Genomic DNA, 17605 nt, shown 5'->3' on the forward strand with positions numbered 1-17605 from the left:
TTTATGTCAAACAACCTATACACCTATAAAATACCTATATACCTACAGTTTATCTAGCGATACTCGATTTAATTCTCTTCAGCCCTCCCTCTACGCTTCTACCCTCGCCTCTACTCTATGACATTATACTCGTCTTAAAAATTACTCTTAAAATAAAAGTTGTAGGTACTTGTGAATTAATTCTTAAGCACAAAATAAGTATTTGAGAATAGTGTATAAATTAAAAATAATAACAAAAAACTCATGTGCGTGTCAATAATTTTAAAGAAAAACTGAAAAGAGAAGACCTATTTCATTTTTTTAATGTAGTCATGATATACCAGTTTCAAATCCTCATGATGAGTCCTTTAATTTGATACCCATATACCCAAAAAAATGCATAACTTCTTCTTCAACCAGAGACGCGCAAAAAAATAATCCTTCTTGGCAGTTAGGCTTTAAAAATGAAATATATGTATAAAGTATGTATGTTCATAATAAAATTCAGATACCAGTTTTTCATATAAAATAAATAATAGTATTAACCCTATTTTCAGCTCCGCGAAGACATAATTTCAGATTTGGAACACCCTCATTTCATGGTGGTTCGTCAGGTATAAGCTCCTTAGCTATTTATTTGGAAGTTGTTTATTTTTTTACAATAGACACCACTTTAAATTAATTATTAAGTATACCAGTTACATGACAGTTTTTTTTTAATTGAAAGTTTAATCAAATCAAAATTTACGAAAAAAAATTTTTATTAATTACTATTACGAATTACGAAAATTTTGTTCGAAAGATTTTTTGTATAACTACTTTTACTAAAGGTTGCCTGGACGAGATCGCTATAAGCGATAAGGCCGCCTTTGCATACATTATTTGTTTTTGTATCTAATCGTTCTATATGTATCTTCTTTTTTGTGTGTGCAATAAAGTTTTATAAATAAAATAAAAGATTTAGACTTCACTGGTTACTTCTATTAATAGACAGGTTTACATTATCTTCTAGAATAAATCTACCTTTGTCTGATGCAGTAAATTTGTTAGTTAATATGATCTTACATCATCAATGATTCTTTCTCCATTTCTTAGACATAGTGGGAATTAGGGTATGATGGGGCTGGCACGGTGTAGACAAAAGTCCCTAAAAAAGAAAAGAAAAAAAAAATCTGGTTGTTAGGATAAAGATTCAAGTACATTGATAAATAACACCATAGAACGTTTTCTGTATGATTATGCAACTATGCCAAAACATGCCAAAGTCACGCTATTATAGCTGATATGATTATTTTCAATGAACCGTGCTTCTCTGGCACGACTGAAAGCCATTAAACCAATGAATCAAATGATTATTTTCTAACTTGTTTGTATCTAATGATTGAATGGATGTGTATAACATGGATGTTTATAACATGCATGTTTATAATAATTTCTACTCGTTGCTGTTATCTCGACCCTCGGCCGATCAAAATATATATGCTAATAACTACAAAAATTAAACACCTTTTTATCAACAATTATATTTAGTATTTTTTTATGTATTTTTTAATTATAGTTTGTAAATGCAAACTATAGCGTTAATAAGAAAATAAATTTTGTAAATGTCACAGGCAGTTTACCGTTCAATGCATATCCAACAACTCCTGCTCCGTTCTTATTGTCTACAACTGTTGAACCTCCAACTAGTACTACTGAAAATTTGGAAGAATCCTACCACTTAAAATCCTTCAGTTGGGCATTGAGTTTGCTCAACAGCGAGAGAAATTCATTAGAGTTTTCGGCAAATGGAAAAAATGTTACTCTTGAACTTTCGAAATCTGACATCGTAAGTAAAAAATTTTGATTTAATCAAATATTATCTATAATTTACAATATTTTAACAAATATTACCCATTATTCTCCTTTTGCAATATGCAATACGTCAGAAATGACGATATATTTGAAATTAAATTTATAATATTTATGTTATTTTTATAAATATGCTTGGTGCATTAGTTCAATCGTTAAAATAAAATAAATTTTCAGCCACCCAAGGACGCTGTCGACAGTGAATGTGCGCAGAGCGCCGGTGCGCCGAGTGAGGCCGGCGTGTGCGTCTACCTCACGCGCTGCGCCGCTGCACGCGACATCGGCCTCGACGAGTACCGCACTACATACTGCGTCGTCGAGAACAAGTAATTGACCTACCTACACTAATATTACACGCCTACTAAGGAGGTTGTGCTTTACTCTCACAATTTTTTATTTTCAAATTGATTTAACCGAGGTAGGGCACAGCAGGAAATTTCCTGCTCAAAATATGGAGCACCCGACTGGGGTAGTAGCTCGACCTTACAGAAAATCACAGCTAAATAATTCTGCTTTCAAGCAATGCTGTATTCCTGTTGGTCAGTAAGACCAGAGCTCCAGGGGAGAATTGGGAATAGGGTCGGCAACGCGCTTGCGATGCTCTGGTGTTGCAGAAGTTTATAAACTACCTATAATCGCTTACCATCAGGGGAGCTGTACGCTTGTTTGTTGACCTATTTTTATAAACAAAAAAAAATGCGTGCGTACAAAGTACACATGTCGGAAGTGAAACTTCTTTGGCAAACTAATTAAAAAAACTAATTACAAAAAAAAGAATTAAAAAAAAACAAAAAGCCAACGTCACGCGGTGTACCCAGGCGGTCACTCATCCAAGTACTGACCGCGCTCGACGTAGCTTAACTTCGATGATCGGACGAGAACTGGTGTATTCAACGCGCTATGGACGTTTAAAATTCGTGACGTCTTGACGCGTTTGACACGTAAAAATTTTACCCCTCATGCGCCTAAAGAAGTTTCACTTCAAAAAAAAAAAAAAAAGATTTATAACAGATGCTAAACGAGTATCAATATTTTATTTATGAGGAGTTGTGGTATAATGATTAAGTAAATTTATCGAATACGAACTGTTAAAGTAGCGTTTTTTTGCATTTAACACATTAGCAAATTACTAAAGTTTTAATTTTTTTACAGATACGCTGGCGTTTGTTGTCCCAAAAACAAAGTGGATATAACTACTACACCTTGACTAAGAAATCGATAACTTTTAAATTCAAAATCACATTGTTTTAAGATAAAATACCATAAATGAAGTGCCATTTTTAAATGTTAACACATAATACAAACACAGCAACAAATAATGTTGATGTAAAAAAGAAATAAAATATTCCTTTTTAGAAAAAACTTTTTTTTTTAATTATTGTCCTGAACGTATTTAAATGTTCGCGCTTTTTAGATCTCATAAAATTGCTGCCAGTATCATGGAGCATAGAGAAATTCTCTATGCTCCATGGCCAGTATTTAGGATAATCGTAGAGTTTAATTATCTTATTATTAGTGTTTTATAAGTGGAATGTTTGTGGATTTTTGTTACTGTGATGAATAAATGTTAATGAAATTTGATGCGTAGATATAGCTGAAGATTCATAATAACACACACATTCTTTTTATCCTGTCTTTTCTAAAGTTTTGGAATATGGAATATAATATAATTTATAAGTACATAATTTTTGTTCACGCAATTTGGCTGAATTGAAAGCCATTCCTTCAATGTCAGTATGCTTAGGAATAACTCTTGCACTTTTGTAATATCGTAATTATTAAGAGTAAATGTAATTGCAACACAAAATCCTGTTAAAGCCCTCTAATGAACGTAGTCATTTTTTATTATTTATATTTTTAACTGAATTTAAACAAAAGACGAGGTTCACAATTCGAATTTTTTTAATTATTTTATTTTTTCTGTCTCTCATAACTATTTACAGATTTACATGATAAACTGATTTTGATGATTTTTTTAACACACCAGGAAACTGTGAAGAATCATACTAGGAATTATTCAATATCAATCATATGATTGCCAAAGACTGTTAAGTTTTGTATTTGAAGTTGGAAAAGATTTAACGATTCACTTAATTAGTTTTTAAGGGCAGAATTTGTTATTACGCATATTAAAGGGGAGGATACTGGCGTCTGCAACACAGTGCAAACTAGTGCAGGAGTCAGGGTAATCTGTATTGTATAATTTATGATTGTGTCCAATAAAGATTATTATTATTATTATTATGTGACCGGATGCCACTCCACCTGCTCCATATACAATAGATACACGTATTATAATAAATACTTATATATACAATATAATAGATCTACTTATACTTACATTTATAAATATAAGCGGGTGGAGCCGCCCCGGCAGGGAGATCAAACGACCGGGGGTTAGGGCTGTAGGCTGAGAAACCGGCGGACAATCCTAGCCGAGTCAAGTAACACCGCCTTCTGCATCCTGGCTGCGAGCGAACCGTCCCGGATCCCCAGTTGCCTCAGATGGTGAGCGAGGCTAACCGGGATCAAACCGTTGGCAGATATTACGATAGGAATTATTTCAGCAGACCCCACACCCCACATGTCGACAATCTCGTGCGCCAGATCCAGATATTTACGTTTTTTCTCAGTCTCGGCTTTCACGAGGTTCTCGTCATGCGGGACGGTGATGTCCACTAAAAATACCCTCGACCGTGCCCTGTCCATCACCACGATATCAGGCTTGTTCGCCAGTATCGTCCTGTCTGTGGAGAAAATGAGGAGGAATGAACGCTATGTTGGTAAAAGAATGTTAGGGACGAATGTCGAAGGACAAAGAGCGATCGGCAGACCAAAAAAGTGATGAATGGATTGTGTGAGTGAAGATATGAGAAAGAAAGGCGTAAGCGCTGAAGTGACAAATAATAAAAGAAGAATGGAAGAGGAAAACATTTTGTGCCAACCCTGCATAATTGGGATAAGGGCAGGAAAATGATGAAGATGATTATAGCTTGGCAAAAAAGAGTATAACGCCGTGACAGTGGGAACTAAAAATGTATACATGTGGCAATACTAAGGGACTTGTTAATTGCTAGTACATTAGAGGGCGCGCTTCATCTAAGCATGCAGCTGTGGGGGTTGTGAGTGAATATTTCGCATAGATCGGAGTAAAACCTAATTCAACATGGATTCCCGGGAATTTATCGTTGTGTTTTTGTAGAATCGAATAAGAGATAACATTCAAAATGTGACATTGACCGTTGTCTTTTTAAAATTCCCGCCACGTCTTGATGAAAGCCAACTTTGACCACCTATACTTTGTGGGCAATGTGGTCGTGAACAGTGACTTGTGAAGGCCTATGTCCAGCAGTGGACTGCGATAGGTTGATGTGTGCGTGTGTGTGTTTGTGTGCTTTTAATTAACAATAAATAATAATAATAATAATAAAAGCGCAAAGAACATGCATAACCGCGAGTTGTGCATCCTCAGGGCCTACTTTGAAACGAGACGGGACAGCGCTATAGATGGTGATGTTGTAGTGTGTGACAAAGGACAGATCCTTGGCCAAAGAGAACTGGCAGAAACCGATCGTTCTGAGCACCTCTGACCGGGAGACCGTATGGATGGAGAAGAAGCTCCATGGACGGTTCTACAAGGCTCTCCACGTGCCTCACGTGGACAATGAGGCCTCTGTGCAGTGATTGCGATTCGGCGACCTCTTAAGGGAAACCGAAGGTTTTGTCTGTGTAATACAGTATCAGGTGGTTAAGAAGAACAACTACCGAAAGCACATCTTGAAGGATGGCCAACTTCTGTCGAGCTTGTCGTCATCCCGGTGAGTGACTCAGGCATATGCTTTCGGTTTGTTCTGCGCTTGCTAGCACTGAGTACTTGCACAGACATAAGATTCTCCACCAAAAGCTTGCTCTTATGTACGATCTCCTGGAACAGAGAATGCCGTATTACCAGTACTCACCGGTGCCAGTACTCGAACGTGCTGGAGTACGGCTCTACTGACCCAACGCCACAGACAGGGAATGTGAGGTCCGCTGAAATCATCCCTATCGTAATATCTGCCGACGGTTTGATCCCGGTTAGCCTCACTCACCATCTGAGACAAGTGGAGACCCAGGTTGTTACTTGACTCGGCTAGGATTGTCCGCTGGTTTCTCAGCCTACAGTCCTAACCCCCGGCCGTTTGATATCCCTGCCAGGGCGTATTCTTCCATCCACTTATATTTATATATGTAAGTATTAGTAAATTTACTATATCTAATATATAAAATTCTCGTGTCGCGGTGTTTGTAGTTAAACTTCTCCGAAACGGCTGGACTGATTTTGATGAAATTTTATGTGCATATTGGGTAGGTCTGAGAATCGAACAACATCTATTTTTCGTACCCCTAAATTATGGGGGAGGGGGGGGGGGGATTAAGGGGGTTTATAACATTTACGGCAAAACAACGTTTGCGGGGCCAGCTAGTTATTTATATAAGTATTTATTATTATATATGTAATATTTATTATATATTATTAAATATAAAAATTCTGCTGTGTGGCTACGGCAGTAAAGAATATAGCCACCCTCTATCTTCCTTTGGGTGTCCTAAGAGGCAACTCAGGGATAACAGTTCCACTATCACCTAGGAAACTTAAAAAGTTGACCGATGGTGGAATAACCATCCAACTGCTGGCTTTCAAATACACAGGCCGAAGATGGGCCACAAACCAGCCCTGCAGTCACCAACCCGCCTACCCAGCGTTGTGCCTATGGAAAAAACACTGAGTTCGCATCATTTTTGGCCTATATCCAGCAGTGGACTGCGATAGGCTGAAGTGATGATGATGGTGATGAATGAAAAAAAAAATAATAACCTCTAATAATTATTATTTACTACATCGGAATATCTAATGGTAAACATTACAAGTATCAAAGAGGGTTGAGATGTAGTATTTCGGGTTGCCAGCGATAAGATACAAGCAACTTCATTTATTCCACACTCTTTTTGGGTAAGCTGTAACCATAATGTTAACATGAAGCCCTTACCCAAGAGAGATGGAGAGAGAGAGAGAGAGAGGAGAGAGATTTTATTACATTAGAACTTAGAAGTACAAAGTAAAGTAATAAGCGACGTTGAGTCAATAAAAACAAGGAAATAAAACTAACTAATTTTATTAATTTAAGTCCTTAATTAAAGTAAGAGTCCTGAATTGTTTTCAGAAAAAAGTTAAATGATTAAAATTAAATATTATTTATTTATAACAATAACGATCGGGCTAATGATAGTACGTCCCTATCATGGAGCTTGGGGCTTGGAGAGGGCAAGCTCCATGCTCTCTCCAAGCTCCATGTTCCTATGTTTTATTTTAAACGTCAGTTTGACAAACGATAACGAGTTAATAATGACAATGAAAATATTTTAATTTTTAATATCAGTCTCAAATTTAGTGACACTATCTGGTAAAACGATCTGACGAACATTTCTTTGTGATCTCATTATTTACTGTGTCCTTCTGTTACTGTAGTTCAATACAAAAAAGGTATGGTTAATCTGATCGATACACTTATGATTAATACGGTGACGGAGGGAGCTATGAATGTTTTGCGAAATATAGTAAGTGTCGGGATAAGTCTAAATTATGTGTGAATCCTCTTTAGAAAACTCCTAATGTAAGAAATAAACGAAAATCTTTTATAATGCTTACATAACTTCCGACGTTCACAGGGCGTGCTAAAATCTAAAAGCGAAATACCTCCACCCAAAATAATCAAAATGCCGCTATGGGAACTAGCACGGGAAGCAGGGCCTTTCGTGAGGCTAGCCGGATTAAGTGGAGCTGCTGCCGTCGTTTTGGGTGCGATGGGCGCTCATCGCACTTTTCCGGAAACGGAAACTAAGGAAGACTTGAAGAAAATTTTTGAAACAGCAAACAGATTTCATTTTCTTCACACACTCGCTTTAATGACCGTTCCCCTGTGTAGGAGACCATACATTGTAAGTTTTGTATGTAGCCTAATCATGTTATATTCATAGATATTCACTAAGACCAATAATAATAAAAGTTTAATACCTCTATTATGTCTAGATAACTTTTTTTTCTAGCAACAATTTAATTTTTACTAAGAAAGATTTTAAGTCTCGCCTTGAATGTATGATGTTTATTTTTTGTATACTATGTAACTTTGGTTTTTTTAATCAAAGGTAGTAAAGAAGTGTATAATTCTGTCAACAATACCAGGAACATTGCCCACCCAATGATTGACTAGGGGAGCCTAGTGCTCTGGCTACTTTACTCATGTCGGGAACTCAACACTATTTGAGAGCGATATTATTTAGCTGAGATCTTCTTTAAAATTGAAATACTTCCCCCACTCGGGCTGCTCCAAATTTTGAGCTAGATATTTCCTGCTATGCTCTACTTCAATGAAAAAGTATAAACAAATATAAAAAATAAAGCTGATTAAATCAAACTTTAGGCAACTATTGGGTTTGGAAAATCCTTTCACATTTAGAAAACAATGCTATTGTTAAACAACTTTATTTTTTGACTTACATTTATAATAATCCATTAATACTAGATTAGTAAAGATGAATGTCAAAACTCAACTGGGGTTGTACATAACTGTCTAATGTGCATATAGAATATTTTTTTCTTGGCACCCTTAACTACACAGCAATACAAAACTCAGGTAGTTTTTGGTAGATTATTGTAGACATAGGTATGTACAATATATTTACTTCAGTCAGTCAGTTCAGCCTATTGCAGTCCACTACTGGACATAGGCCCCCCGAAGTTCGCGCCTGACATCCCGGTTTTCTGAAATCCTCATCCAGCTCACACCGGCAATACGCACCGGTATATGTAGATCGTCAGTCTAACGGGCGCTAAATCTTTGGGCTATGTCGGTTACTTTCATTCTCTTGTGGATGTCTCATTACCAATCTTATCTTTGAGAGAAACCCCCAAGGCACTGTATAGTGCCATACTTCGCACGATTCCAGCATAGAGACGCCGGCACGCTGAACCCGCCTTCCTACATTGGGCAGGAGTCTGGCTAACGCAGCGGCGTCGCCCTCAAGCCTCGGAGCGAGCTCCCTCAGATGCGGACCAAAATTCCATCGTTCGTCCAGGGTTAGGCCCAGATATTTCATTTGGGTCTTAACCGGCACCTCCATGCCCTCTACGACGATCCGCGCATCACGGGGAGGAACCCCGCATGGGCTGTGAAAAAGGAGGGTCACAGATTTTGGATACAGACTGGCGTGGCGCCTGCCTCTGCTAGTCGGGCTGCATCCTCGAAGCTTCTCGCCCGCGCTGTCAGCAAAGTGGCGTCCGTGTAGCAAATTACTCTCAACCCGGGCGGTAAGGGTGCCAAACAGCAACCAATCGAAGCCAATGTTCCACAGGGTCGGTCCCAAGACGGAGCCCTGTGGAACTCCGCAATCGACGCGATGCCGATACAGTCGACCGTCGCTCCCCTCCCAGAGGACCTCTCTGTCGTGGAGGTACGCCTTCAACAGCCTCTGGAGGTAATGGGGCACTTCATGGAACTTCAGCGCCTTCACAATCGCTCAGCATAGCCCGTTCCATTGCACGTTGAGCGACTTTAAACTTGTGGACCCTTCGTCAGTGTCCACGTCTCGGCTCCGTATGTTAACACAGGCAGGATGCATTGCTCGAAGACTTTTGTCTTGAAGCATTGTGGAATCTTTGAAATGAAGACTCGACAACCAACCGAATCCTCCTATCGGCCTCCTTCTCGAAGTTGTTGCGGCCTAGTTGGATGGTATGGCCTAGGTAAATATAATCCTGAACAATTTCGAGAAGGGTACTGCTTGCTTTTGAAAATAAATAAAATAAAATAAATAAATAAATAAAAGGGTACCATGGACAGTTACCGGTCTCAGTATGACTTGGTTGTTAAACATACCGACCCGACCGAGACCGACCCGTCTGGAGGACTCGTTTAGGCTGACCAGCATTTGGCCTAACTCATCCAACGTCTCCGCTAAGATGACGATATCGTCGGCGAAACGAAGGTGAGAGATATATTCGCTGTTGACGTTGATGCCTCGTTCACCTTATCCGAGATCTTGTCTCTCAAGACATCCTCTAGCGCAGTGGCAAACACTTTCGGTGATATTACATCTCCCCGTCTTACCCCACGTCGGAAAAAAATGGGTCTTGTTCTCTGGTTTTGGATATGAACGGTCATCGTCGCCGCGTCGTACATACATCTTAGTACCTCGATATATCGCCAGCCGATATGACATCTCTGCAGAGAGTCCAAGACAGCCCAGGTCTCGACAGACTCAAAGGGCTTTCTCGTAGTCCATAAATGCCATACACAGCGGCTGATTATATTCTTCTGTCTTTTGAATATTATTTAATAATATTTACTTATCAAATTATTGAAAAGAGTTTTTAATTTTTTTTATTGAATACAATGTGTTTATAATTTAGGATTCATTATTAATTATAAATTCAAATGAAACTGTTTGTCTGTTGGTAGTCTGCTAGAGTAATTAAGTCAGACAGATGTTCATATTAGCAAACATGACCGAAGGTCCAAGGACCCCATGAGGGCAAATACCCAGAACAGAAATTAATTGAAATACCCAGAAAACAAATATTCTACAAATATAAACAAACATATAATTTTAGTTGAAATCAAACCTGCAATTTATCAACGTAACATCATCACTACTGCTAATGAACTTTTTGCAATATATCTTAAAATGTTTAATTACAGGCTGGTACATTCTTTATTACTGGAATGGGACTTTTCTGCGGGACATGTTATTACCATGCTTTCACTGGTGAAAGAGCATTGCGTCGTCTCACTCCCATTGGTGGTTCTTGCCTCATTCTGGGGTGGCTTGCAATGGTACTGTAGAGTAATTCTGGTAACTATGTTACATACATGTAGCAAAATATGTGTTATATAGGTGAATGGTGTAACTTTTTACCAATAATTCTGTAATATATGATTGTTAGTGACTTTCGAAGCACACTAGCTTCAGTGATTCTCTTATATAAATGTGTTTAATTAAACTGTAATTGTATATTATTAGGTTTACTAAACTATATTTTGTAATTTATGTGTCAAATTTTTATTAATACAATTATCAGTATACCCAGCACATATATGATATCTTTACATATTACTTCTCAACATAAGCAAATGATGTCAATCTATTTCCTCACGCTTGAATATTTTAGATTAAATTTGTCATTCATATTAATAGTTTAATTTTATAGAGTAAACTTGTTGCACCCGCAAACGTTGTTTTGCCATGTATGTTATAAACCCATAAATCTCCTGCCCCCCTTCTTAGGGGTATGAAAAAATAGATGTTGGCCGATTCTCAAACCTACCCAATATGCACACAAAATTTCATAAAAATCGGTCCAGCCATTTCGGAGGACTATGTTAACTAACATTGTGACATGAGAATTTTATATATGAGATATTACAGAATTATTTATATTCCATTAGTTATTATATTATTGTCATGGTATGTAATTTTAATTAAAATAAGAAATACTTGTATTATTGTTAGACAAAATGTTTATTAATTAAAGTATGTTTGAAAAAGATCAGTTTATACATTTACAACCAAAATTTACCTTTTTTGCCAGGTTGAATGTGAATATTGGATGGATGCAATATTACTTTTAATATCAAGCGTACCAATATAAATAACATTTCACTCAAAGTATAATTCAAAAGGAAACTAAATTATTGGATCAATATTGTTTACATGGTTTTATTGAATTTGTTACATATTAAATTTTGCACTTTCTCTTTACACATTTATTATCTTAAATTTTAATCAAAACATACATTGTTTGGTATTAAATGCTATATTAACGCATATGGGCTTGAAGGAGACTTATGGTCCTTCTTAATGTAACTTATGTAGTAAAATATATTGATATAATATTAGTGGTGATGAACTAAATCCTCTGATACAATGGACAGGATAGTAATGTCATTTTTTATGTAAGAGGAGAGGAGTACATTTCATACACCCTAAACTACCATATTGAGTTTTTATCTAAATAAAGAAATATACAAAGCTATCACATTAAATTAACACATAATATAATTATTAACATATCTCTGTAATCTTAAAAAAAATCAAAAAGAAAACAAATTTGTAGAACACAGCACTTTTAGTGTCTGTCACATACGAAAATAATACACTCTGATTGCACGTAAAGGACAGTCGTCTGGAGCTTGCGCACCGCTATTACAACGAAATCGTTAATTATATCACTAACCGCATTCACACATGTATACAAAAGTAGTTGAGGGTCGAGCGCAAGAGGTGAAAACGAATGATTCACGAAAGATGGAACGAATGCTGCCCTTCAGAGGCAGCGAGACGTAGCTTGGCGCGCATGACCTCAGCGCTGCTATAGTCCGGCAGCTTGAGATAGTTGACACAAGTCATCACTGAGGGCAAGTACTCGTCGGGGTCAAGTGAGGACTCGAGCGACTTGCGAACAACTGTCAGTGGTGGGTTGAGAGCCTTAAAACCTGTAAAAACTATTGTTGTCAAATAATGTTTTACTTATAAAAACCTAAGTAGCTATCAATCAAATGTTCCATGTTTCTTTATCTTATTCTGGAGAAATGTTTTTTCAATATATTTGCAAAAATACAACCAACAACTGATTTTTTGAAATTAAAAGTATGTATGGTTTTTATATAAAGTATATAAATGTATGTGTATTTTACCTCCAGTAGGTAGACGAGGACTTCCAGTAACAAATTGCAGGAAAAGTCGTTGTTCCTCGCGGTTATACGAAGCTAGAATGTCTATGAGCATGCGTATTGCTCGTGACTCCGCGTTATAGCCGTGATCGGGACGAATACATTCGGCGAGCATGCGGGGATCCCATCTTTGGTCACGCCCACCTACAAATAAAATTAATTATAAACACGTTGTTCGAAACATTTCTATAAAATGTAAAATGTTATAAATAAAAAATCTACCCGATGGACTTCCGCAGAACACTTGCTCTAGCTCTTCAGGATAAAATATCTTCAAATTATTTAATGGGAATACTGATTCGAATCCTTCCTTAAACGCTTCCATCTGCTTAGTAACTCCTGTAAAGAAAAAAAAACAATTAAAACTTTTTCATCTCCTGAAATAACATTTGCATAATTATCAGGGACACATTCATGCAAGTAAAACTTACCTTCGTAGAGTAACCAGTGAGTAACGAGAGCGATATACTCGTGTAAATTATGCGCGGTGACGGGCAGGTCGCGCCCACCGCGTCGTAATTCCGTGCAACCATCTCCGGGTAAAATAAAGTCAAGACCTAACTCCTCGATAGGGCATCCGTCGAGTTCGAGGGCATTAATCTGTAAAAAATAAAACAGATTTAAACACTTGGAAATTTCACGAAACGCAAATAGGTCCGTGTCAATAAAAATAAAAAAACGGATTATAAATTAGAAGTAGGGGCAGATTTAAATTTAAAAACTTGGGGACAGACCAAATGTCTATCTGGAGGGTCGATAGAAGGCTTATACTACCGTGCTTAGGTAAAAGGCAGTAACCGTTTTTTACTGTCTTTGTAAAATTTGACGCCATTACATTTCTTTTATTATTACAACTAGCGACCCGCCCCGGCTTCGCACGGGTGCAAAAACTATCAATGTTCTTCTACTATATTATACATATAAACCTTGATCTGTAATCGTTCTATTTACTAAAGAAAACCGCATCAAAATCCGTTGCGTAATTTTAAAGATCTAAGCATACAGACAGCGGGAAGCGACTTCGTATTATACTATGTAGTGATTGTAAAATATATGATCAAACCTATTACTATTATTTACTATTCATTTATTGGCCTTAGTCCGTCTATTGCGGACGATTTAGACAGTGTCAGACAGACACTGTGTCGCCTAGGATTCTTTAGAAAAACGCAGATGCCTAAGCTCTGCGCCACCCTCTCGACCTCGCTGGCTAGGCCCACAGGAACGACGAGTCGATACGTGTGGAGCCAATTCGGCTGCAGGAGTCATTCACATTTTAGAGCTATGCCACGACTGCTTGACGGAGACCCCATTCAGTGTTTCAAATAAAGTTTTCCTTCTCCAGGACCCTAATGATTTTGAGCCAGGTTTATCCCTCGGTCACCTTTTACGACCCCCACGGGAAGAAAGGGGGTGGTGCTATTCTACTCGGCCGACACCACACGGCATATATTTGACTATACCTATATCAATATTATAATTTCAAAGTAATGAAGAGTTTAGAAGCAAACGTCCTCTCTGTCCTCATTTGCCTTAGCGTGTAGCGTGTAGAGTGTAGTGTAGAGCGAGCTCACCATCTGCGCGCGCTGCTCGGGCGCGTGGCGCGGGTCGGCGGCGAGCGCCTGCGCGCGGTCGGCCACGCGGCGCAGGCGGCACAGCGAGCGCCACAGCTCGGGCGCCACGTGCCGCACGTCGCTCAGCCCCAGCCACGCCTGCTCGCTCACCACCCAGCGGTACATGCTCACCGACAGCGGGATGTCCACCTGGACAGTTGTCGTTACACCTTTCTTTACTACGAGCCACCTCTAACGTGCCACTTCCGCTTAGTGTTTCAAACTATATTTCATATTTTGAACACATTGAAACTAATCGTCAAATAGTTACTGAAAAGGATGGTCAAATACTAATAATAATTTGCTCGCAAATGACAAAAAAAACTACTTTGATTACAACGACAACTAATACGACGTGGGTAGTCTATAATATATATAACAGTCAAGCACAACACAGAAAGCGCTTCACAAGACCAGATTTAAATTAAAAAAAGAATCATCAAAATCGTTACATCCTTTAAAAGATGACGAGCTAACATACACAAAAAAAAGTCAAATTGAGAACGATTCGGTTAAAAATAAGTGAATTATTTATATTACATAATTGTCAATTTTTATTTACCATTCGGGAATCCATGACAGCTTTGGCCATAAACTTTCCGAGGAATCGGAATTTTGCTTTAACCCTGGACAGATGCGAAGCGCGAGCGTTACGGCCAATCGCTTGCGGGAACAGACCGCAGGGCCAGTTCACATAGGTGGCGTCGGGCGCCGGAGACGGTATCAACGTCTCCTTCTCTAAATCTGAAGGTTCGGGGGACCGCTCCTCGTCGATATTTAGAGCATCTCGTACCGAAGATGCTAGTCTTGTAGCCGCATCGGAGGAACGATCCGAGACAACCGGCGGCTGACTTTTGACAATCTCCCCACCAAAGGATGTAGGTTTCTGTTTGAAATTTTCACTTCCGTGCCAGAGATCGAGGTCCGCTCGCTGTAGCTCTTGCGACACCAGTGCGTAGAACTCGAGAGTCGGTCCGAGACCGGTGCCTACTTCATTTTCATACTGAATTTCAAGTAAAGCCTAAAAAAAGATTTTTTTGTTAACAATGTCATACAATAACGTAATTAGCTCTCTTTAACATTAAATCGCTTCGACATCGTAGGGAACTGCATGACATCAAGTTTTTGTATAAACTCGTCAATGGTATTTAAGATATTCCTAACATATTTTCTAGATTAAATTTTGTCATCCCTAAATTACCGCAACGACATATAAAACCTCCTTTTAAAGTTAAAGGCGCAAAGTCAAATTTAGGCCAGTTTTCCCTGCTTAACCGTTCTCTTAGGAGTTATAACAAGATTCACAATTTATAAGTCTCTAATAGTAATGTTATAGACATTTTCTCGAACTACCCTAAACTGTTTTATAAGTTAGTGACTGAGCTTGTTGGTGTCTGAGGTTTAAGAAATTAAAACTTTTCCTCTTTTTTTGTATTATTGCTAATATTAAATTATATTATTATAAAATTATAAAATTTAATTAAATTTTATTTTCATAATGTTAATTTATCATGTACTAGCTGCTGCCCGCGACGTCGTCTGCGTGAACGCTATACAGCACCAAAAATATCTACGATTATACCTTTTAAAATAACATTCATTTACCCGTTTCTTCTTTACATTTCATATCTACAGAAAAATCTCATAGATGGCGCTGCTTTAAAATTGTCTTGTCTACTTATATTCATTTAATAATGTTTATCGGCTTAGTTACTTATATTGCGTGATTTTTATAGTGTGAAGCTAGCGTATATAGCATGGTTATTAACATAATAAAAACAACATTCAAATATGCGTCGTTAGATTACACGTTGTTACAGAATGCGTTGAAGAAATAAAGGTTCACTGCTCGTTCCCGGTAGGTGATAGCATGATAATATGTAGCCTATATGACCCAACTTCTTAATAACATTCGTGCCAAATTTGAAGTAAATCGATGCGGTACTTTTTGAGTTTATCCCGGACATACAAACAGACAAAAATTCTAAAAACTATATTTTTGGCTTCGTTATCGATTGTAGATCACACCCCAAGTATTCTTTTAAAAAAATATTCAATGTACAGTTTTGACTTTTCTACCATTTTATTATATGTATAGATTGTATTGTATCAGTTTTGGCTCTTATTGTATTAATTTTGTATTATTGAATTAATTAAATTTGGTTATTCTATTTTATTCATTATTTTTATTGTATTATTTCATTGTATCAAATAAAATTATATAATTGATTGTTTTATTATTAATCTTTAGTATTATTTTAATTTTGTAGTATGAATTTTAATTCTATCGTATAATTATTAATTTTGTTAATTAATTTATATTGGATTATTTTAGTCTTAAATTTATTGTAATAATTTAATTTTCATTGATTTAATTCTATATGTTTTTGTAATGAGATACTCTCATGTAAGCTGTGTGTGCCTTTAATTGAGGTAACACTCAATACCTCAATAGTTAGTACCCTGTGCTGATGATGATTATAGTGAATTTGTTAGTGTCTACTTTGTTGGCACGCTTCAGCCTGTAATATCCCACTACTGGGCATAGGCTTCTTTCCCCATGTAGGAGAAAGATCAGAGCTTAATCCACCACGCTGCGCTGCTCCAGTGCGGGTTGGCGGATATATTCCCTACTAATGAGTAACAATCGCTATCAGGTGTACATGATAACAACCGGGACCGACGGCTTAACGTGCTCTCCGAGGCACGGTGGGGAGACCCACAAGGACTGCACAAACACCCAGACCACGGCAAACACCTGTATGTCCAATACAAATGTTTGTCATGTGCGGGGATCGAACCCGCAACCGCCAGCGCAACAGGTACAATCCATGGCTGTAACCGTTGCGCATTATAATAAATAAATAAAACTTGATAGCATGTTTCTAGCTAAGTAATTTTTGTTAAGATGTACGAAGTTCCGGGAGCTAGGTAGTTATGCATGTACCCCAAACCTCTGTGTTAAATTAGTATGTGACTTGTTTTGAACAGTCATGAATGTAATAATATACTGTGTGAGAATCAGAAATATACCAGCCTCCAAATAGGCAACATGTTTCCCATTTTATATCTTAAGTTTAAATTAAAAATTAAAAAGTTAGAAAGTTAAAAAGTTATTTAAAAAATTCTTTCTCCAAAGTAGAAAGACTTGACTAGGTTTTATATGTAAACGTTGGTTGTTTATTGACAGTAATGTAATGTGTTTTTTAAAATGATATTAGAGATATCATTCAATGTCACTAGCCGTGATAAGATCGTCCACATGTAATAAATATGAAAACAAGGATTACAGCAATCAAAATACAATCAGAAATCAGAAATTCTGTTAAAATGCATTCGGAGCAGTTTCACTGCTACTACACCACATTTTGTATGAGACGACGGTCAGAGACA

At 37.5% G+C, this 17605-nt stretch overlaps 3 protein-coding genes and 1 pseudogene across 3 annotated transcripts in view; 2 read left to right on the forward strand and 2 right to left on the reverse strand.

Annotated features, from left to right (window-relative positions):
• LOC123659194 (inter-alpha-trypsin inhibitor heavy chain H4-like) overlaps positions 1 to 3192 on the forward strand; it is a 36607-nt gene extending 33415 nt beyond the window's left edge. The window contains exons 20-22 of the mRNA XM_045594449.1: positions 1593 to 1807; positions 2008 to 2156; positions 2983 to 3192. Coding sequence (XP_045450405.1) covers positions 1593 to 1807; positions 2008 to 2156; positions 2983 to 3037 — 419 coding nt within the window. The 3' untranslated portion in view covers positions 3038 to 3192. The remainder of the gene's footprint in view (positions 1 to 1592; positions 1808 to 2007; positions 2157 to 2982) is intronic.
• LOC123667287 lies at positions 2624 to 2742 on the reverse strand (annotated as a pseudogene).
• A 3972-nt stretch (positions 3193 to 7164) lies between the features above and the next one.
• Positions 7165 to 11057, forward strand: LOC123660191 (transmembrane protein 256 homolog). Its single transcript, XM_045595293.1, has 3 exons — positions 7165 to 7428; positions 7540 to 7809; positions 10569 to 11057. The coding sequence occupies exons 1-3, from the start codon at positions 7357 to 7359 to the stop codon at positions 10710 to 10712; spliced, it is 486 nt and encodes a 161-aa protein (XP_045451249.1). The 5' UTR covers positions 7165 to 7356; the 3' UTR covers positions 10713 to 11057.
• A 312-nt stretch (positions 11058 to 11369) lies between these two features.
• The window catches only part of LOC123663826 (E3 ubiquitin-protein ligase TRIP12), a 45494-nt gene continuing 39258 nt past the window's right edge, over positions 11370 to 17605 (reverse strand). The window contains exons 34-39 of the mRNA XM_045598465.1: positions 14775 to 15233; positions 14174 to 14362; positions 13031 to 13199; positions 12822 to 12938; positions 12564 to 12743; positions 11370 to 12362 (exon numbers count right to left, since the gene is read on the reverse strand). Coding sequence (XP_045454421.1) covers positions 12166 to 12362; positions 12564 to 12743; positions 12822 to 12938; positions 13031 to 13199; positions 14174 to 14362; positions 14775 to 15233 — 1311 coding nt within the window. The 3' untranslated portion in view covers positions 11370 to 12165. The remainder of the gene's footprint in view (positions 12363 to 12563; positions 12744 to 12821; positions 12939 to 13030; positions 13200 to 14173; positions 14363 to 14774; positions 15234 to 17605) is intronic.

The sequence above is a fragment of the Melitaea cinxia genome, chromosome 2, assembly GCF_905220565.1.
Source record: "Melitaea cinxia chromosome 2, ilMelCinx1.1, whole genome shotgun sequence".
NCBI classification, from domain to species: domain Eukaryota; kingdom Metazoa; phylum Arthropoda; class Insecta; order Lepidoptera; family Nymphalidae; genus Melitaea; species Melitaea cinxia.